Below are 19,701 nucleotides of genomic sequence, written 5' to 3' on the forward strand. Positions count from 1 at the left end.
TAGGTGTAAAGGGCATGGCCAGCTAAAGGCAGAACAGAAAAGCTGCTCAGGAAGGGGTAGGGGGCAGCTGTGGCATGTGATTTAGAAGGAAGGGGTGCTGTGCTTTGTCCTCACTGCTGAGACATCTGAGCCACATAGTACCTCTTGATCCACAAGTATCTTGAGTGGTTTTTTTTTTTTTTTGGAGACAGAGTCTCGCTCTGTCACCTAGGCTGGAGTACGGTGGCGCAATTTCTGCTCACTGCAGCTCTGCCTCCCGGGTTCACGCCATTCTCCTGCCTCAGCCTCTGGAGTAGCTGGGACTACAGGTGCCCACCACCACGCCTGGCTAATTTTTTTTTTTTTTTTTTTTTTTTGTATTTTTAATAGAGACGGGGTTTCACCATGTTAGCCAGGATGGTCTTGATCTCCTGACCTCATGATCCACCCGCCTCAGCCTCCCAAAGTGCTGGGATTACAGGCGTGAGCCACCGCACCCGGCCTTTTGAGTGTTATTTTGTCTCCCTCTTTTCTTCTGCCATTCACACCCACCGTTTTCCTTTTTGAGTCCTCTTTTTTTTTTTTCATCTAAAGTGTTCTCTTCCCTTTGCCTTTTCTATGGAAATAATTGTCCCTTAAAGATCAGCATATTCTCCAAATGGATGAATTGTGCCCCAAGGGGCATTTCTTTTCCTTGTGACTTTGATTTCTAGTCTTAGAACATATCCAAAAGGAAACACAGAGGTGCAAAGTTTTAAGCCTAATTTGAGCAATAAAATATTTCTTTTCTGTGCAATGATTAACTTTCCCTTCTTTAATTTCAAGAGGTTAATGAATCTGTGAGTTCAATATACTTGTCATTGTACGTATGGCTGGGCTAAAATTTAATATTGAATCTCTGCATTAAATCTTGTGGTTTTTTCATGTGTGCGTTGTGTGTGTGTGTGTGTGTGTGTGTGTGTGTGTGGTGGGAGGAGAGAGAGAGACAGAGAGAGAGAGAGGGGGAAGGTGGGGGGGCTGCCATTCAGAAGATGGAGGTACAAGTAATGGAGGCATTTTTTTCTTCCCCCTACATATGAACTGAATAAATGTTTGGCCATCGAAAGAATAATAGTTTTGGAAAACCACACCTTGAAATTCACCTTAGCATCTTTGAAATAATCTCGGGAGGGGCTGGCATGGTGGCTCATGCCTGTAATCTGAGCACTTTGCGAGGCCGACATGGAGGGATCACTTGAGGCCAGGAGTTCAAGACCAGCCTGGCCAATATGGCAAAACTCTATCTCTACTAAAAACACAAAAACTAGCCAGGCATGGTAGCACGCGCCTGTAGTCACAGCCACCTGGGAGGCTGAGGTGGGAGCATCGCTTGACCCTGGGAGGTGGAGGCTGCAGTGAACCAGGATCTGGCCACCGCACTCCACCCTGGGCTACAGAGTGAGATCCTACCTCAAACAACAACAACAACAAAATCTCAGGAGATTTTAAGGGTCAAGAGATGAATAGCGAGGCTGCATTCCAGAGACTCTGACCATAAAGCTAAACTCTGAGCATTTTCTCACAGGACATCATCACTCACTATGGTATTTCAGAAGTCTAGGGTCCTACGACTGTCACAGGACTACAGAAGTAGCAAACAAAGGAGGGCAGAATTAAGAAATCTCTGCTTTTATTCTGTTCATAATTATTTACATCCCTGTCGCTTAAAGGCTGGAGATAACTACCTGTCTGATCTCCAACCTGTGGTCGCCATCCTCAGTTTTGCAATCAGCAGCACTGTTTGAACGTTTACCTAAAGCAGAAATCTCTTAGTCTATACCAATGTCAGTTCCCTGGGATTCTCTCTAGAAGAGGAAAGAAAACTATGTGAGCATCATTCGCAATGGTTTGCAGAATCTTAAAATTAGCTAGTTTACTTTAGGCTGAAATGACTCCATAACCTTTTGGTTTTTTGCAGGAAAAAGAAGTATATATTACATATACCTTCAACATCCTTGATACAAGTGCTAGATGTTTCTCTCATTGGAAACCTTCAAAATGCCTTTCCTTTCAGTTTTCCTCAGCCCACTTGTTATTTTGGTAACATGAAGATAGGGAGGTGGCCCCATAGTTCTGATTTGCACATTGGGAACAGAGGCTGGAACTGGAGTATATCTCCTGCTGGGTGATGCTGAATGTTAAGACCAAGGTCTTACACCAGCAACCCAGTGCTATTCATTACCAAACAGGGCAAAAATGGGGTAACTTTCGTTTCACTTCCATATCTCCTGTCCCAAAAAGCGAAGTCAAATTCAGCATTAAAAAAAAAGTGTTTGTACAACTGTAATTTTTGATGGTGTGGTGTAGAAACAATACTGTGTATATTTGGTTTGCTTTAAGACATAATAGACCAGGTGCAGTGGCTCACGCCTGTAATCCCAACACTTTGGGAGACCAAGACAGGAGGATCACTTGAGCTCAGCATGTTGAGACCAGCCTGGGCAAAATAGGGAGACCCTATCTCTACAAAAAATTAAAGTAGCCAGGTGTGGTAGTGTGTGCCTGTAGTCCCAGCTACTTGGGAGGCTGATGTGGGAGGATTGCTTGGACCTGGGAGGTTGAGACTTCAATGAGCCATGATTGCACCACTGCACTCCAGCCTGGACAACAGAGTGAGACCCTGTCTCAAAAAAAAAAAAAAAAAAGAATAGGTTAGAGTGTGAAGCTGAGAAAACTACATGTGTGTCATTAGTAGTTTTTCTTGGTTTAGGCTAGTTCAGGAAAACAGAAATGAAATTCTGCAAAAGGCAGCATGAAAGTCCACATTGGCCTTCATGCTGTGAAACTCTGCCAGTTGCTACTTGAGATTCAACCCTATTCTTTCTTCAGGGCACTGCCTTTGCTTGCTACCAACCTTGCTACAACTGGAGGCAGCTGTGAGGTAGGGAGAACACCCTGAGCGAAGTCAACTGCAGAACTAAGTGTGTGCCCTTGGGCCACTTTGAATTCCAGTACCTCAGTTTCCTCATCTGAGTAAAAAAGGGTTAATAATACCCCATAACGTTCATGTGAGAATAAAAGCAGAATCTGGTAATTTTTTGGCAATGGATTTGTAAGATTTAATTTCCATGAAAGAAAACATGGCGTATTTAGTTCTTCTCTACCACCTTGTCCACATATCTGTTCTAGCAATTTCACTTTGTATATTAGCTCTTTCCCCCATGATTCTGCACACTTGTCTTATTTCTGGTCAAGTTTCCGCAACGAAATATAGGTCCTGTCAAAGAGTAGATCCTCAGTATATTATGTTGAATGAACAATTGACCGAGAGACCAACTGGGGTCCTTGTTGGAGTAGCAGTGTTGGCAAAATTGTGCAGCCTAGTCACACTTTGTGCGGGTTGAGAGATTTTTATTTTAACTGAGCTGTAAGGCTGTCACTGAACATAAGTGGACATGACCAGTCTGGCAGAGTCAAACAGAGTGCTGCTGGAAAGCAGGCAGCACCGAAAGAGAAAAGCAAATTTGGCTTCTAAGATGACCATATGTCTGTTACCCCAGAAAGCATGAGCCCCTGCAAAGGTCTCTGCTGAAGTGGGGAGAGTTGGTGCCTCCTCTCTGTTCTGCAAAGGATTTGCAGGGTGCTTAGCATGCTGGCCCCAGTGTCCTCATGGAAATAGGGATGGCTTGCTAGGGGCTGTCCCATACAACCAGAGTTGGGCTAAATGAAGTGCCATTAACAAGGTGCCTACGAAGGGCCATGCTAATGTCTGGCCAGTGAAACGGGAACTTCCAGAGCAGATATTACATGGGTTGGAGAGATGTTGCTTTACTCAGTGAGCAGGAAAGTCAGACACCTCTTCAGAGAAATACAGTAAGAACCACAGTAAATAAGGCCCAGCCTCAGGGAGGCAGATATTTAAAGGAAAATTAAGACGACTCCTCATCTATCTCTCTGTCACCCGTTGATGCATTTAGCCAGCGTCTTGTGGTGCTAAATGCTTTTTGATGATGATGGTTCATGATGACCACTGTACCTCCCCACAGGGGTGGGCGCCTCCGATGTGATAGTTCTTAGTGGGGGGCTCCATCTCCAGTGCACAGAAAGAAGGAATGGTCCAGAGACCCCCTACTCTCCCCGAGTTCCCGATTTTACCAGCATGTAAAAGCAAGTGGAGGCAACAACCACCACAAAAAAGCCTTCTGAAAATAAGAGCCTAATCGCTCCCATCTGCTCCAGTGCTGCTTCCTCTCGCTGCCTGCCAGGATGTTTGCCGCAGATGCTAAGTAGCACATTATTTTCGATAAGTTACAATCATTTACTTGAAATCTACTTCTCCTTTAAAACGTCCCCCTGGAAACTTGAATCGGCAGCCGAGAAGCCTTGCTCAGGATGGAATTTGAATGCTTGCACTCAAGTTCAAGAACAGTTAAACCCATTTGACCGCCAGGTGTTGATGTATTATAAATTTCAGCCCCTTAGACTCTGTTGGGACGAGAGGAAGACTGTCCAGGAGAACAGAGCCACTCCTTAGGCCTCATTTCCCCAAGGGAAGGCACAGTGCTGAGATGAGAGACAGGAAATGATGGCTCCATGGAGTCATCCCCAAAGCAGAAATGTCACACATCCCTGAAGACATTAAGTCAATAGCTTTCTTGGTCCCCATGAGATGTTATCGCTTTTATCCAGAGACTGGTCTAGTGAAGATTAAAGGCAGAATTTGCAATCTGGAGCTTATAATCTCAGTCGCCCTTCCCCCATTCCACTGTCCAACCAGGATTTCTTATTTAGTGCCTCTTGTCCAGGACACCGTTAGTATGATGTCCTGCCATCCGCTCTTCCCTGTCAGTTAAAGGCTTAGCGCGTTCAGGGGCTACTTGGAAAGTTCTGAGAAGCAGCAAATGCCTCCTGCTTTTCATGCGGCCTGTTTGCCTGTGTGTTCTGTGGCTCCTTGTGTCTAAGGACAGCACGAGTGACTCATTAGCAGCACGGCATGTGCTTGGGGTGGTTTTTGTAACAGTGGTGATGGATCATCCACATACTCTCCCTGAAGGACCCTGACTGACCTTGTATGCGTTTGTGAGATGACTGTCTGGGGTCACAGGTGTTGTTTGTGGTCATGGAAAAAGAAAAGCTAATTGGCGTGTGTTTTGAAATGAACCTGGGGCGCCCATAAATAGACCCAGTGTCCTTCAGCTGGAGAATTCTGCTTCCACTAAAGTGAATGGAGGTGATTTCTCCTCTAAGTAGGGTGCATTGGGATCTCTCTTCCAATCCTCTGTACCTGACAAATTGAGCAGGCTGGTTAGAGTAAAAACCTGATTTTATTAGTATCGTGTAAGGAAACATCCCACTATAAGATATAGATCAGTATATGCAGGAAGGCAAGTTACAGGTACTCAGCCTAAAGTCATTTGTTAGAACTTGGTCTCACAGGTTTACAATTTAGTCCACCTTAGAAGTGCCTTGGTCGAGATAGAATCTTCTTTTCTACTCCCTCATCACAGAAGTTCTTGGCTGGTTTCCACATACAGCCACCCCTCACCACCTATCACTGTATTCTCAGTCTAGACTCAACTCCTCGAGGGCACCCGATACCCTCACTAGGTGATGTCTTTCCCTGTTCCCTCATCCTGGACTTCCTGGGCCTTCTTTTGCCTCTGCTGATAGCCCTGGTAGTATCCAAGAAAAGCCCCTCTAATGACCAAGGTCTCTTTGATCTGCTCTAAAACCTCTTTTTGCCAGGAGTTCCCCACAGTGACTACTCAGGTTTTCTGTGACTTGCCTCTGGTTATTAAATCTGCCTCTTTCTAATTTTCTCTGTAATACTCTAACATGAAATCATTCTGCCTTCTAGATTTTTTTCTTATTTTTAGAAATAGTTTGTATTAGCTTAGATTGGTTAAGCTGTCTAAAGCAAACAAAACAAAACAAAATCAAATCCTCTGAAAAACTCCAGAATAACATGGCTTAAACAAAATACAAGTTTATTTTTTCCTTTCCTTTCTTACAGCCCAAAGATGACTGGTGGGCTGGTCTCCAGGGTGTGGGAACTCCCATCTGGCTTCTTTCCCTAGAGTGGTTTCCAGCGCCTAGCCCAGCTCATGGTCTGGAGGATGGGGGAGCTGCAGAAGGGATGGAGTGATTAAGAGTACTGGGCCTTGTTGCCCAACTCTAGGCCACTGGTCACCCTGGCTGGAATTTGCGGTTTGGCATCAGTGACATCATTCCTTTGTCTGTCCTTGGTCTGCACACCTCTGTCTATGGCTGTCACCTGGCAGAGGTTTGCATTTCAATCTTACTGGGAAGGAAGCCTGGTCTAGCAGGGAAAAGGTGTATCATATTATCAGTGGTAGTTCTCGTCTCCTGTGATCTGTAGATTTGGAAGTAATCATGGATCGCGTTAAGACTAAATGATCGACGAATTCTGCAAGGACTGCCCAAGGTCAATAGCTCATTGTATTAGGAACCCTGCGTTTGAATTATTCAGCAGTTTTCAAAAACTGGGAAATATTCCTGTGGGAGCAAAATGTTCTTTATTTCAAACTTGTTCTGATGAAATTGTTTGGAAAGTTAGAGAAAAACTAGTTCTGTTCCTACTCAGGTTGTAGATACGGGCTGGAAAATGCCATTTGGACTAGGAGCTAGAAGCTGATTTGTAGCCCCAGGACAGTAGTGACAACGGCAATGGGGTAAGACAACATGGAAGCATGCACAGCCCGGGCAAGTCATTGTAGTATTTCACCTATCCCGGCGGAGAAGGGTGATTGTGAGTCGCAGATCCCATCCAAAATCAAAACTTAAACATGCTTCCTCAAACCTTCGAGTACAAATAGCGTCTTTACCCTCTTCTGGTTATAATTTATTTATTTTTTAATGGAAATTTGAAAGCAGCCATTAAAGATGACTTCCAGGCCAGCTTGTCTGACACAAGGTGAGATTACTTCAGAGCTAAGTGGTTCCCAGAAGGGTCTTCCAGCCTCAGAAAGACAGAGGCTTCCAGTGTGAGCTCTGCCAGGCCAGGAGGATGGTGTCGCCTCTGGCTCAGGGAGACCAGGGTTGAAGACTGTGGCATCTCCTCTGAGTGAAGACTTAAGAAGCTGCAGAATCCTTAATGTACTTGGGCAAAACAGCAAGAAAGGACTATAAAGAGGAGAAAAGATGAGAGAAAGAAGACATTTTGAAATGTATTCTGTTGGCTGAGGATCTGTGGATTCCTTAGCCTGTGACGGTATCAGTGTGAGCTTGCCTGGAAACATAGGTCAGTAAGGTAGCGGGAGTCTGTGTGCATGTGTGTGCTTGCATGTATGTGTGTATGTATATTCTTGGCTTATCCTGGTTTCTCCTGTGTTGTTGATTTCTAACACGCAGAAAAACCAAACTCTTAACTCTAAATCTATCCTGCTTTTTTATTCCTCCCAAAGGAATCTTTATCAGTGAGATTGGTTCAGATTTAACCAAAAATCTAAAATCTATCAGTCACCAAGCACTACCATGTGCTTTTGTAAAAATAACCTTATTTAATCCTTAGTAAGAATTAAGGCATAGGTGAAGTCACATGGTAGGAGTCTTGGGCCTGGCTTTGAACCTGGTGAAGTCACCTAGTAGGAGTCTTGGGCCTGGCTTTGAACCTAGACACCCAAGGCCTGTTTTAGTGCACATTTTTTGTGTGTGTGTGCCATGCTGTGGCACTAACAGAAGAAAGTTTGTGCCTATACTTACACATTTCTGGATATTAAAATGTGGTAGGAGAAGGAAATCTATCATGTATTAGCTCTTGCCAGAAAGCAGGCAATGTGCTAGGTGCCTCACTGAGACTCGGAACTGCAGAACATTTTTACCTTAAGGCTAAAGAGTATTGAGAAACTTCTTCTGTTTTCTCTGTGGTTGCTTCCTTTAGGAAATGCCATTGTAGAGAGAAGCTTTCATCTCCACGGAAAGCACAGCAAGCTGCCAACCAATGGCTCCACATTTTTCATGCTTTTTATGTGTAACTAAGAAGGAAACTGTTCCTTGTATCATGGGTTACCACAGGCAATCCAGGTCTCACACACCCTCCCCTGGCCCTGGCCCTGGTCCTGGCCTTCTGTCTTTCCAATGGCTTTCCCCCTTTCCTCGTACCTCTGGGTATGTCAGTCGGAGGCCAAAGCTGCTGTAAGTCATGCCTTCCTACCAACTTCTGTAGCTCCTGTTCAGGCAAAGGGCTTTCCCGAGCAGCAGTCCAGACTTGAGCTATTAAGGACCAAAGCCCCTCGCCTAGGCAGCCGGCACCCATCCAGAAAGGCAGGGGCCTATCGCCCAGCACATTAGCTTTCTCCCTGCCAGCTGGCCCAGGGAGGCGCAGTGTGCCAAGTGGGAACGTGTGAATGGGATCCATGCCCATGCATCCCCTGAGAAGTAGAAAATGCACGTGACCAGAACCGCCAAAACCTAACCCGGGGAAAAAGATGACAAGAAAAACTTGGTGTGTTCCTCTAAAGACAACCACAAAACATAACCAAACAAACAAAAACCTAAAACTGTCTCAAGAGTGTCATATAATTTTGTTTTCATCTCTTGCCCTAAAACCTCACACAAAGTTTTACACATAGTGGCTGTTGTCTAAATGTGAAAAACGAGTGAATCTAAGATCTCCTCGCAGGACCACGTTTATCTGGAAAGTCAGCACGGTGCCTGGCACTGTAGTAAATGCTCAATAAATATTCCTGGGATGAAACACTTGAGGACCTTAAATTCTTGCCTTTGTTTTGACTAAAGCTTTCAAATCCCTGAACTTGGTTACATTTTGGCCTACCTGCTTAGCAAACCAAGAAAAACAGTTGGAATGGCTTAAAAATATATTATCTTACCTTCAATACAAATCCCCTACTTTAAGAAACCCTGAGGCCGGGCGCGGTGGCTCAAGCCTGTAATCCCAGCACTTTGGGAGGCCGAGACGGGCGGATCACAAGGTCAGGAGATCGAGACCATCCTGGCGAACACAGTGAAACCCCGTCTCTACTAAAAATACAAAAAAACTAGCCGGGCGAGGTGGCGGGCACCTGTAGTCCCAGCTACTCGGGAGGCTGAGGCAGGAGAATGGCGGGAACCCGGGAGGCGGAGCTTGCAGTGAGCTGAGATCCGGCCACTGCACTCCAGCCTGGGCGACAGAGCAAGACTCCGCCTCAAAAAAAAAAAAAAAAGAAAAGAAAAAAGAAACCCTGGACCTAGATTAATTCCCACCTCCGTGTCTCTGAGATTCTAGAGGGCTGAGAGACAACCCTGGGGGAACAAGGGTGGCTTTCAACATTTGGAGATTTCTTAAACTAGAACTTGCTCATCTGAAGAGGCCACTCCAGGCCTACTGCAGCATCCAGGGTCTCCACTTGGGGCTGGAAGGTGTCAACTCAGGTGGTAACTGCTTTTCAGAACCACTGACTGACACCTATCAGTAATGCTGACTTGTACAATTTAGAAAATAGAATCGTCAGTCATTTCTATTTGTTTGATGAATAACTCTTTAAAAATCACCATTAAAAAAAGACATTTCACATCAAACAAACAGAGATTGAGAATTAGGAGTGAAGAACACGAGGGCCTGCTGCCCTGAGTTTCAAGACACTAACAGAAGATTTGGGTCCCACCTTTGGTTGAGAATCATCGAATTAGAGCATAGTTATTTCTCAACTGGAGGAGGTTCCAGGCTGTGGATATATTGAGCTTACAGGAAGTAAGCAAAATCAGAGGAAGAAGTCTATGTGCATCAGTTGGATGCACACAAATCTCCAGATTTGCAGTTGTTATCCACCCACCCTGGCAATCTCACGTACCCACAAGCCTCAAAGCAGTTGATATCCTGTGTCCGAGGGACTGGAGGAGCGTAAACCACGAGCTTCTTGAAGTCGGAGCCCATATCTGGTTCATCCAAGGTCCCAGGATCCAGCTCATTCCTGTCACCTTGGAGGTACTTGAGCAGTAATTTGTTTGATTGCACTGAGCGTTCCTCAGAGGGCCTGTTTGTGGAGACCACCTCTATGTGGCCCCTTGGCTGCCAGGCCCTGTCAGCTACAGGATGCTTCTTCCCCAGGTACCAGTCACCAACCAGACTTTTCCCAGCACCCGGAGCCTTTGTCACCGGTAATGCTGGCTTCCTGGGGACATACCAGGCTGGGTCCAGGAAACTCTGGCTTGATGCCAGTGTAGTTTTGCTTGTTTAGAATTGTCAGATTTGAAAAGGCAGATTTGACAGTTTTTTGAAGTGGATATGGAAGAGGTGGCAGAGAGAACAGCCTTCTACCCAACAGCATGCTGGCTGTGGTACAACTTGTAACTGGAATGCAGGGGGAAAGAGAGCACATACAGGGAATTGGCTGCCTGGCTGAGAACAGGAAGCTGAGGCAGAGATCCTTGGATCTCACCAGCCTATATCTTCCTTCCCTCCTTGATTCTTTATTATATTGCTCTTAAGAAATATTGGAACAGATAGTTAGTGTCAGAGGCCCTGTGAGGTTGTGTGGGGAACCGCCTTTCAGGAGTTCACAGTCTTGCTGGCAAGATGGTAGGTGTGCCCTGGCGTGTCCTGAGATGCCCCACGACTGTGGTCTAGGCAGTACGTGCCCTGGTGGCTCAGAGGCTTAGAGATCATTTTTGGCTTTTCTCATCAGGGCAGATTTCATAAAGGATTTTGAGCTGAGATTTAAAATGAAATAGGACTGTAGTAAGTGGATTTCTGTGGCTAAGACAGAAGAGGGCATTCTATCACCGAATACAGTGGCTCTAACCATGATGGTGGAAAGAGCTAATGGGAAAGGACCAGATTTAGAGAAATTAAAAGAAATTAGGAAATCAATAGAAAAAAACTTCCTTCCATTACTCATATCTGATTGTTTTCTTCTTGGCCAGACTAACAGTGTGCCTTCGGCATCAGAAGAGACTGTGTGTGTGTGTATGTGTGTGTGTGTGTGTGTGCGTGCATGCACAGAATACATATCACATCCATGTAGCTGCCTGTTATGAAAAGGATTCAGAACTGCAATATTGGAGAGGACTAAAGTGTCCGAGAGTTAAAGATCTAGAGTTCAGTCTTGGCTGTGTCTCATTTGCTTTCATTTTGGGGAAATGTGCTTTGCTTTTATAATCTTCAATTATCTGCTATGTAAGTTTGGAACATTACTTCACGTTTTATAAGGTGATGTAATTCAGTGCGTGCAAGTACTTTATGAACAAATAAAAGGTGTAACTCTGATGCTCTCAGGAAGCAAGCACTTTGCTGTTCTCCTAAAACTGCATAGCTGACTTGGGAATGAGGCAGGGAGAGCTGGTCTCTCTTTTCTAACCCTTCTGGTAGGATGTGGTAAAGACTTAGCTCCTGGGCAATAGAACACTCTGCATGGAGGTTTGTGCCTACAAATCAAACAAAGAGATCAGCCAGAGAGAGCCTGTCCTTTTGCACACCTTGTGCCTTTCCCCAAACCACCTGCCTCTCTGCTTTCTGTCTTGTTCTTTATCTATTTCTCTCTCTCAGCTCAGCTTTGGGCCCCTGGACTGTTGTCCAAATCTGAAGACCACCCTCCCTGTAGATCTGCCCTCCTCCCCTCCCCACCTGCCCCTACCTGTGGAAGTTTGAATCTGAGCAGAGGCATTCCCCCAGCACGACCCTGGACACTTGAGACTGTCCGCCCGCTTGGAGAACCAGTCCTTGGTGAAGAAAGAGTGCCCTCTAGTGGGCATTGACTGGAGCTGCTCCGGACCCACGTCGCTCAGCCAAGGACAAAACACCCCGCACACAGCCCTCCCACTAAGGATGATCTTGACTATGCCTTTGGGTTTGGTTTGTTTTTTCTCCTTGTGTGAAGAAAAGAAAGAAAGAACAGCAGGAGACAAATGGTGAGAGCAGCTGCCACAATGCTGTGACAGTCCCCTTATCTTAGGAGTTTTACCGAAGAATTAACCCCAGGGCGAGCGATAGCAGCAAGGTACATGTGACATCAGAAGCTTTTTAAAGGGCTTGTGACAATTCCTGTATAAATCACCTACCTGTCTCAACTGGTCTCTTCCATAATTGGGTAGATTTGTGAGAAGGAAACTCCTTCTATAAGAATTGTTACCAAATGGGTTAAAGATATTCATGGGTGCAGCCCCTCTGCAGATTGCATATCCACTGCAATCAATGACATTTTTTGGGTAGTGGACATGTCCAGGCCTGCCTGGCCATTAAAACCCTATATGCATGGGGACACACAGGGGATTTGGCCCTTTAAAACCTATTTCACAGAAAAGCTGCTGGGATGGGGAGGGAAGAAATGAGGAGGAGGGAGAGAGCGCAGGGCACCCATCAGGGAAGCAGGAACCTGATCATATGTGATGGTTGCTGGATTAGGTAACAGCTCCGCTGGTTGAAATTGGATCTTGGAGGATGAGTGTTAACATCTCTGGTGTCCTGGCGAAAGGTTCATTCGAGTCTTGCATGGTGCTGCAGAGATAAAAAGGAGCTTTTAAATAATCATTTTGTCTCCTACTTACCAGAGTACTGGCTTCAAGCAATAAATAGGTAGCATCAGTTCTGCTTAGACATATCACCCTTTTCATTTATTTATTTAATGTTGGTGGGAGTTTTTTTAACCACCAAGCTGAACAGTTTCTGTATCAGTGAAGCCCAACACCCATTCTTAATAGTGGTATATTTGGATTCTCCTTGTGCTGGCTATAAATATGAGCATGCAAGGTTGCTTATTGGGCCATCTCTGCCCCCTCCAAGCATTACAGACACAGCCCAAATCCACCAAAACTGAATTTTCTATGCAAAATAGTGCAAGGTGAAGGTTTTCTTTTAAGGTTTTCCCTTGTTCATATTGTTCCTTAAAAAAAATTTTTTTTGGGTTCTTGCACAATCATTTTCTATTTTCATAATTTGAGTATAATTTAAAGGGTGTAATTTGGAAATGACTGTTGTTTTTTCCCCCCTTTTCTTTTCATTCTTTTATTTTCTTCAGCTCTCTGATTTGGGACCTATTTATGTGTCCCGGACTCTGAGTGTAAATGCAAGCAACATTTATGCTGTGGTGCACTGTGTCTATCTTATCAATTTCTAATTGGCCACATTTAGAAACTAAGTCTATTAACTCATAGTGAATTCAGATTTCTTTTTAAGGAGTATTTGTTTGCAAGATTCATAAAATGATATAAAAGCTAAGCGAAATGCTAACACTTTCTTGCCCCACCCGACCCACCGCCGCTGGGCTCAATTAAATGTATCCTTCATAGCTGAAAGAAAAGAGTCAGTATGCTTTATGCTTTAAGCTCTGCAACCCTCCTGAAACTTCCATGGCAGGCAGGGGCTTGCAGTCTATCCTTTCAGTGTTCTTTGCCAGCCTTGACAATTTTCTTTCTTATGTTATTTAAAATCAGTTAGATTTGAAGGCCAAGAAAAATATTAATTAAGAGGTGTGTAGAGTTTGTGTGGAATTGTTTGTGCTTCCCATTGATTGTTTTAAAAAGATGGAGCAGAGGCGTGAAACCGAGAGGGGCTGGAAAGAGGACATAGTCTCAGAGGTAAATATTAGGTACATGGGAAATATTGATAGTGACGTGTGCGTGATCACCTGCGTAGCTCCTGGAGGAGCCAGGACCAGAACTGTCTCTCTGCCTCGCCTCTCCCGTCTTTCATACCTCACTGAGTTTGGCTGGAGGAATAAGCTGATGGAATGAATGAGGCCGCTTGGGGTACCCGTGCGATTTGGAGAAGGTGGGATACTTGATGTCACCTCAAGTAGGCAGTGCTTAAGCTAGTCCTGGCAAGGCAAGTCCTGACCGTTAATAAGACATCATTCTTTTTTGCTTCGCTGTTGTTGTTGAGACCAGAGGTCGTCCTAAGATCTCTCAGTGTTGGGCCGCATGCAGGACCCGGTGGCTTTGGAGCAGCCAGGTGGACCCACGTGAAGGCATTAACACCCGGCCAAAGGGTTACCAGCCTCAGCATCGCGGAGAATGTTCCTACCAGCCGTGGGGGCTTACAGCCTTTTCTGAAGGAAGTATATCGGACATGAGATTCAATAGAGTGAATGAGAGAATGGAATTTTGCCCCAGCACAATGTTTTGAATAATTGAGCTAAAGTGAAAGAACTGTATTTATTAATGGCTCAGAGGAGATTCTTTTTTTTTTCTCCTTTGTAAATGACCCATAAATATCTTTGTTGATAAAACTATTAAATTTATCATATAAAGAGAAACACCGATAAACCCCACGTAGAGGTGAGGAAGGAGGGGCTGCTGGGGGCTGCTGCCAGATGCTTGGACTCACTGATTCTTTTCGGCGCCTTTAGGTCCTGGTATTCAGGGAATGGTTACACAGCCATCTACTTTCTTAAGGAAACCTTTGTTAGCGGCAATTTGTTCTTCAGAGTGCTTTGGAGATTTGAGTAAATAAAATTGAGAATAACGTGACTAAATCCTTATTATTCAAAGATCAGCTAAAGGAGCAGTTTCCCATTCAGTCTCCTGAGCCTACAAAAGAAGGATTTTGTTGAAAAAAAGTCCACAAAATAAACCTCAATGATCTCCTAACCTTTTGCCATCACTACTGTAGCAATTTTGTTTTTGTGTAGCAGAATATTACACATTCAGGTTTGAAGAGAGAAGATCATGACCTGATAGCGTTGTGGTTTGTGTCTAGGGTGCAGGCTTCCTTCTTTTCTCCTTCCCAGCTACTTGCTCTCCCTCCTCCCTCCCTCTCCTTCCCTTACTCTCATCCTTTTTTACTTCATCACGGAGCCCAAGCTTCTGCTCTGCACCTTTTGTCCTCTTTGCTCCTTATGGCCACCTCTGGTCCACATGGCTCACCATTCCGTTGGATGGTCTCGTGTTTTGTGAGAGCCATACTGTAGTTTCCCTTTTGGCCTAGGAATTGGGATTTCTTCTGAGCAACGTTCAGAGTTGGTTCTTGTGCTGCCTGTTGGCAGCCAGGAGCGTGTGGGCACAGCCAGCAGTTATGCTGGTATTATATGTGATGGAACACTCAGACATCTAGACATACCCTCATTGAACTCATCTTCACCTTCCCTGTCACAACCCGCAGCCCTGCTTTGCCAGGGCCGGGGAGACACCTGGAACTGGCACCGTCCCCCTGGGGCTCACCGGATGCACCCTGCCATGAAACAGCTCTTGACTCTGCTCTGGTGTGCGAATGTCCACCAGGGACTTAGACCCTGCCACCTCCATCCCCCAAATGTGAGCCAACACCGGACCCCTCTCCTCTGCCTTTAATCACTTCCTCTTTCCCACCCTACCCACACGTTCTTTTCAATTTCTTAAAAATTGAAAACACTTTTTATGTTCCCTCTTAACAAAGACTTGGCTGCTGACAACTGAACTGGATTTAGATGAGTGATTTATTTTATGGGAGGTTGTCTGAAGGGGTAGTAAAAAAAAGACTGTCTCGCTCTTCTGCTGATTTACTAAATCACTGGATCTCCTTCAGTCCAAATCACCACCAAGGGTCCTGGTGTTTTAATAAAAAGCAGCCATCTCATTGATCTGAGACGCCATCCTACCAGAGTACTGGCTTCCCCGAATCCCTGGAGACAGCTTGTTAAAAGGACCTCACCCTTGTTTCCAACAGGACAGAGTCCTTATCACTCAGAACAGATAGATCTCAATTTTTGGAGCTAAATGACCCTGCTCAAGGGCCAATTTGTCTTCTTGCTATGTTAGACCTCACTCTCTGCTAGTCCACAGGAAAGGTCTTAAGATTTCATTCCAAATGTACTGGATTTATGTACCTTAGGTGATTTTGGAAATGACAAATTTAAACTGATCAAACATTGCAAAGAAAGGCAATGAGTGCAAAACCACAAACTTACAGAAATTTAAAATGAGAAAGAGGGAAATGCTTTTCCTTAAACTGAAATTAGTATGGGGTTAAAAGTAAAAAATATATTTTGTTATAATTACATTTTTCTAATTGAAAATTTTTATTGTGGTAAACATATATATGATAGAATTTACCTTTTTTTTTGGGACGGAGTCTTGCTCTGTTGCCCAGCTGGAGTGCAGTGAGTGGTGCAATCTTGGCTCACTGCAACCTCCACCTCCTGGGTTCAAGGTATTCCCCTCCCTCAGCCTCCCGAGTAGCTGGGACTACAGGCGTGCGCCACCAGGCCTGGCTAATTTTTTGTATTTTAGTAGAGATGGGGTTTCAACATGTTTGCCAGGATGGTCTCGATCTCCTGACCTTGTGTTCCACCCGCCTCAGCCTCCTAAAGTGCTGGGATTACAGGTGTGAGCCACCGTGCCCGGCCGAATTTACCATTTTAAACTATTTCTAAGTGTACAGTTGAGTGACATTAAGTACATTTGTATTATTTTGCAGCCATCTCAAAAACTCAGCTTCCCAAAGTGAAATTCTGTGCTCATTAAACAATAGCTCCCCACTCCTCCCCGCAACTCATGGTACCCATTATTCTACTTTCTGCCTCTTACAAATTTGATTATTCTAGATTCCACATACAAGTGGAGTGTAATTTTGGAAGAAAGCAAGTACCTCCTTCATTTGCTTACCCTCTCAGTTTCTCTTTTTCCAGCCTTTCTTCTATTCCTCAAATGGCATCTTGCAAGTAATTTAGCAGCTTATTTAGCCAAAGAACACAAATGTGTTTTGTTTTTTAATTTTCTTTCTTGGGTTACTATTAACGCTGTCTTCCCTTTGTCCTTTTCTGTAGTTTTGAGTATCCGAGGAGCCCAGGAGGAGGAGCCCACAGACCCCCAGCTGATGCGGCTGGACAACATGCTGTTAGCGGAAGGCGTGGCCGGACCTGAGAAGGGAGGAGGGTCGGCGGCGGCAGCGGCAGCAGCGGCGGCTTCTGGAGGGGCAGGTTCAGACAACTCAGTGGAACATTCAGATTACAGAGCCAAACTCTCACAGATCAGACAAATCTACCATACGGAGCTGGAGAAATACGAGCAGGTAACCAGAACCACCTAGGGCTCAGCACCCAGGTCATTTAGGAAAGGGTGGAGGAAGCACAACCCCGGGGCTTGTAGAGACGAGCGGCTCACCTTTCCCAGGTGCTGGCGTCCTTGTGCCCGGCATCCCCTGCCCGGCCACAGAGCCCTGGCCAAACTTGAGTCTGCCAAGTCCTGGTCTCAACTGTTCAAAACCTAGGCGTTCAACGGAGGTAAAGGCATTAAAAAATGTGCGACGCTGTTAAGTGATGATTTCAAGGAAACATGAATCGTGCATAGAAGGAACACTCCATGCCTGGACTCCAGAATGTGTGCCTGTAATGGGCAGTCCTGGCTCTCACCCGGGCGCTGTAGGTGATCAGCAGAGTCACCAGATAACCTGCAAGAAGGTGGGAGGTTTTTCTCTGGCCCTTGTGTTTTCCTTATTTATTAGGAGGATTATATTTTTCTGGGTGCTCATAGTATCCTATGGGCAAGTGTTTAAAACTTGGCCCTAGAGCCCCTCACTTTACCCAGACTCAGTTCAAATGAGAGTCAAACATACTCCCTCTTTTACCTAATATATGGTATGGAATATGATACACATCATCCTTTGTAAAAAGGTTGTTAAAGGGTTCAGGAGACCCATGGAGCCAGACAAACTGGGATTCTAATCCGGGCACTCCACGGATGGTCTGTGGGACTCAGTGTTCTGCATACTCAATTCTGAAAGCTGATGTGTGGCACAGATCTGTGCATTTGGAGTCACAGATGTGAAGGACCATAAAGAAAAGGGCAAGAAAGGCTGTTAACTACAAAGCAATACATGTAGGGGCTCCTGATTGTAACAGAACCCCTCTCTAATAGAGAGCCCCCATCCCATCCTCCCCACAAACACATACACACATCTTTATAGCAACGCTAGTTCCTCTGGTTAGTGTAAGCATGCTACTTTATCAGGAGTTCTTTTTTTTTTTTTTTTTTTTTTTTTTTTTTGAGACAGAGTCTTGCTCTGACGCCCAAACTGGAGTGCAGTGGCTGGATCTCAGCTCACTGCAAGCTCCGCCTTTCGGGTTCATGCCATTCTCCTGCCTCAGCCTCCCGAGTAGCTGGGACTATAGGTGCCCACCACCTTGCCTGGCTTTTTTTTTGTATTTTTTAGTAGAGACGGGGTTTCACCGTGTTAGCCAGGATGGTCTCGATCTCCTGACCTTGTGATCCGCCCGTCTCGGCCTCCCAAAGTGCTGGGATTACAGGCTTGAGCCACCGCGCCTGGCCTATCAGGAGTTCTTTAACAGCAGCTTTTCATTTAGATAATAGGTAAGTTTGTTGTTACCTCTTGTGATGCAACATTGTACTGAAGTTCTCCATTACCTTACTCTCATTGAATCATTCCCTTCCCTTCTTTTCTTCCTTCCTTCTCTCTTTCTTTCTTTCTTTCTTTCTTTCTTTCTTTCTTTCTTTCTTTCTTTCTTTCTTTCTTTCTTTCTTTCTTTCTTTTTCTCTCTCTCTCTTTCTTTCTTTCCTTCTTTCTTTCTCTCTCTCTCTCTTTCTGTCTCTCTTTCTTTCTTTCTTTCTTTTCTTTCCTTTTTTTCCTTTCTTTCCTTTCTTTCCTTTCTTTCCTTTCTTTCCTTTCTTTCCTCTTTCCTTTCCTCTGGTCTTCCTTTCTTTCTTTCTTTTTCTTTCTTTCTTTCTTTCTTTCTTTCTTTCTTTCTTGTCCTTCCCCTTCTTCTTTCTTCTTTGCTTTCTCTTCCTTCCTTCCTTCCTTCCTTCCTTCCTTCCTTCCTTCCTTCCTTCCTTCCTTCCTTTCTTTCCTTTCTTTCTTGAGATGGGGTCTCACTCTGTCACCCAGGCTGGAGTGCAGTGGCACGATCTCTGCTCACTGCAACCTCCATGTCCCAGGTTCAAGCAATTCTCCTACCTCAGCCTCCTGAGTAGCTGGGATGACAGGCAGGCGCTACCATACCCAGCTAATCTTTGTATTTTTAGTAGAGACAGGGTTTCACTATGTTGGCCAGGCTGGTCTCAAACTCCTGACCTCAAGTGATCCTCCTGCTTCGGCCTTCCAAAGTGCTGGGATTACAGGCATGAGCCACCACACCCGGCCCCTTCCTTTTTAAAAGCCAAAAAAGAAGAGAGAGAAAAAGTGGAAGGTAGAAGACCCTGTGCAGTCCACTCATAACTAGGTAGAAGGCAAATGCAAACTTAATAGAAAATTTAAATTTTAAAATAGAAATAGGCATTTTAAAATTTAAAGTGAATAAAGTTTCATTACTGTACTCCTATCTACCTTTGGAATGGATTTCTACAAAATCCTGTCTTTTATGAGGGCAAAAAAATTGCTGTGAAGCCAAGAATAGTGAAATTTGACCATCAGACAAGGTGTAGGGAGGGTGAAGGGGAGGAAAATGAAAGCAAGCTGTGGTAAGAAGCTGTGAGTCATCCTCCTTTGCCTTCTTGGGAAAGAACAAATGTTCTTGCCACAGTGTTGGCTCCTATAGACATTTCCCCAGATCCCAGGCAATGCGGAGCTCAGAGAGCTGGCTGAACTCGGACAGTTTCCCCAACCATGACCATCGTTTAGAATTTGCAGTCTGCTCTAACCTAAAAGGGTAACTTTGGAAGGCAAATGGGGACAGACCTCTCGCTGACCTCTTGGGTTCTTATTACCCAATGTTCTTCCTACTTCGCCTGCACCGATAACCCTGTCCTCTGGCATAGCAAGCTGTCCTCAGATTTGTCCTCCAGGTTAACTCATGCCAAAGAACAGGACACAAGACAAGCCCAGAGTGTGACTTCCTTCACTAAATCATAACTGCAATGGAT

The 19,701-nt window shown here is 45.0% G+C and overlaps 1 protein-coding gene across 4 annotated transcripts in view; it reads left to right on the plus strand.

The window, feature by feature from the left end:
* Positions 1 to 19,701, plus strand: part of PBX1 (PBX homeobox 1) — a 328,948-nt gene that overhangs the window by 216,994 nt on the left and 92,253 nt on the right. For all 4 annotated transcript variants that reach the window (XM_030936105.1, XM_030936104.1, XM_010373360.2 and 1 more), the window contains one exon: positions 16,653 to 16,897. In XM_030936105.1, the coding sequence (XP_030791965.1) occupies positions 16,653 to 16,897 (245 nt within the window). The remainder of the gene's footprint in view (positions 1 to 16,652; positions 16,898 to 19,701) is intronic.

This window comes from Rhinopithecus roxellana, chromosome 8 (genome assembly GCF_007565055.1).
Source record: "Rhinopithecus roxellana isolate Shanxi Qingling chromosome 8, ASM756505v1, whole genome shotgun sequence".
Lineage (NCBI taxonomy): Eukaryota > Metazoa > Chordata > Mammalia > Primates > Cercopithecidae > Rhinopithecus > Rhinopithecus roxellana.